Below are 2,577 nucleotides of genomic sequence, written 5' to 3' on the forward strand. Positions count from 1 at the left end.
TTTAAACGAATCTAGTGAGTCAATGATTCAATTACCCATTCATAAACACAGTCGCTCACTTCGTTCCTGAATGATTCAGCCGTTCGAACGAATCAACTGAATGAATGATTCAGTGATAAAATCAGTGACTTGACGCCGCCTGCTGGCAGTTTTAGTTTAATTTTTAAAGCATCTTTTCTGTTATTTAAACCATTTCTATATTCAAAATGTTATATTTAAAACATTAACCTCAACATGAATTTATGAATTTAATTGCACTCATGCGACCTCTGAGCCTCATTAAACGTCTGAAAATACACCTACAAGCCACTTGTGTGTTCTTCTGTGCCACCTCTGTAGCACAAATTTATTTCTTAAATACTGATTTCATTTGATTGGTAACTTATTCTTATTCTACTTCTTATTCTACTTGTTTTTATTCTGTTGTTTTAATTAGAAATGTTAAAAAGCTTATATATATATTTTTTTTTTTTACATAAAAGATGACATACTTTTAATAAAGTTAGAAAAATGCCATTACAAAGGTAAAAACAGAATTCCCTATAAATCACTTTAAGGAGTCAAATATGCTGGAAGGTTAATTTTTTTATCAGAATTTTTGATTACTGATTAGAAGGTGCTCCTACATTTTTGACCGTGCTCACAAGCGCTCCTAAAAAGAAAAGTATCCGTAGAGCCCTGGTGTGTGTGTGTGTGTGTGTGTCTTACCCAGGTTCTCCTTCAGTATCCAGGTAAGCACCGAGTCTCTGTATGGGATGAACTCACTTTTCCTTCTTTTGCTGTTTTGCTGTTTGTCACAAACACACACCATTAAAATACAGCAGAAATAAAGATCATGATCACTGACAGAAACACTCAACATTACAGTCATTTCACAGACTTCAAATGGTACATAAATGAACCGCTAGCTTCTCTCTAACAGGAAGTTCATCTCAATATAAACCCGTATGAGTTTCTCTCTTCTGTGGAACATAAAAGAGACGTTCAGCAGAATGTCCAGGCTGCTCTTTACCACATAATGAACTTTCATCATATTCAGAAACATTTTACTAAAGATTTCTGGAACACTCTTGTATTTCGCAGGTTTGGAGCGACGCGAGGAGCATTCTACCCAGGTTCTCCTTCAGTATCCAGGTAAGCACCGAGTCTCTGTATGGGATGAACTCACTTTTCCTTCTTTTGCTGTTTTGCTGTTTGTCACAAACACACACCATTAAAATACAGCAGAAATAAAGATCATGATCACTGACAGAAACACTCAACAATACAGTCATTTCACAGACTTCAAATGGTACATAAATGAACCGCTAGCTTCTCTCTAACAGGAAGTTCATCTCAATATAAACCCGTATGAGTTTCTCTCTTCTGTGGAACATAAAAGAGACGTTCAGCAGAATGTCCAGGCTGCTCTTTACCACATAATGAACTTTCATCATATTCAGAAACATTTTACTAAAGATTTCTGGAACACTCTTGTATTTCGCAGGTTTGGAGCGACGCGAGGAGCATTCAGTAAAGCGTCTCACCATTTCAGCCAGAGCGGAGATGACCTTCCCCAGCGTGGTGAGAGATTTATTGATATTAGCACCTTCCTGAAGGACAGAGGAATAGGGTTTGTGTGAGAGAGCGATGGAGACGCTGAGTCTTCATTACAGATGTGAACATCAGTTTTAGTACCTTTAATCTCACGCCTTTGGCTCCAGAGGAATCAGCTCGTTCACTGCCAGCCAGATCCACCAGACTCACCTTACTGACCTGCACAGAGAGACATGTCAACAACACACACACACATACACTCAGACACACACACACACTCATTCATTCACTCACTCATACACACTCACACACTCTCACACACCTTCTCTGTGTCGAGGCTGGTCAGCTGATCTCGGCGGTGCTGAGTGAAGACGATGGTGAAGACGGCGTGCGATCGGCTGCTGGTCTCGTTCATGTTTGTCGCTGCCACCGTCCTGATCAATCAAACACGAGACAGTGAGGAGCCTTTCATCTGAGTACAGCAGTAATGTGTGTATGGGATTAACTCTTTCCCCATCAAACATGGAATTTTCCAGGTTTCTGTGTTCTCATTGTTATACGCTAGGGGGCGCTATCACACATCTCCTGAATGAGTCTAGAATCACTCGATCAAAAACACAGACCAGGAAGACGCGGAAACCAGCGATCTCATATGTAAGCATATGCATATGAAAAATAATGCAGCCAACACTAACCGCATATAAATGAAAACTGACTAATGTTCCCGAGTGAAATGTGGATCCAGAAAAGACTGTGAAGCTTTGGGAGCGCTGATGCAAGCCATCTACTGCAGCTTTGCTTTGATAATATTACTGAATATGATCTAGATGCAGTATTTGATAAAAATTTGATTTTCTCAGCTTTTTGCTCAAAATGTTGCTTTTTTTATGAAACCTACCTACAAGTGTTGATAAAAAAACAATGCTTGAAGCTAAAATAAAACAGATTTTTTTGTTTGAAAGTAGAGGGTCTGATCTTTATTTTGATGTATAGCATGTTCAGATATTCAAACAGCAAAATATTCTGGGGGCCATGAAATTT

The 2,577-nt window shown here is 38.9% G+C and overlaps 1 protein-coding gene across 1 annotated transcript in view; it reads right to left on the reverse strand.

Moving 5' to 3' along the window:
- Nucleotides 1-2,577, reverse strand: part of LOC107574536 (kinesin-like protein KIF1C) — a 29,889-nt gene that overhangs the window by 19,805 nt on the left and 7,507 nt on the right. Inside the window, exons 5-8 of the mRNA XM_016260993.1 lie at nt 1,678-1,755; nt 1,527-1,592; nt 1,169-1,182; nt 709-770 (exon numbers count right to left, since the gene is read on the reverse strand). Coding sequence (XP_016116479.1) covers nt 709-770; nt 1,169-1,182; nt 1,527-1,592; nt 1,678-1,755 — 220 coding nt within the window. The remainder of the gene's footprint in view (nt 1-708; nt 771-1,168; nt 1,183-1,526; nt 1,593-1,677; nt 1,756-2,577) is intronic.

The sequence above is a fragment of the Sinocyclocheilus grahami genome, unplaced genomic scaffold (assembly GCF_001515645.1).
Source record: "Sinocyclocheilus grahami isolate Dianchi unplaced genomic scaffold, SAMN03320097.WGS_v1.1 scaffold2264.1, whole genome shotgun sequence".
Taxonomy (NCBI): Eukaryota; Metazoa; Chordata; class Actinopteri; order Cypriniformes; family Cyprinidae; genus Sinocyclocheilus; species Sinocyclocheilus grahami.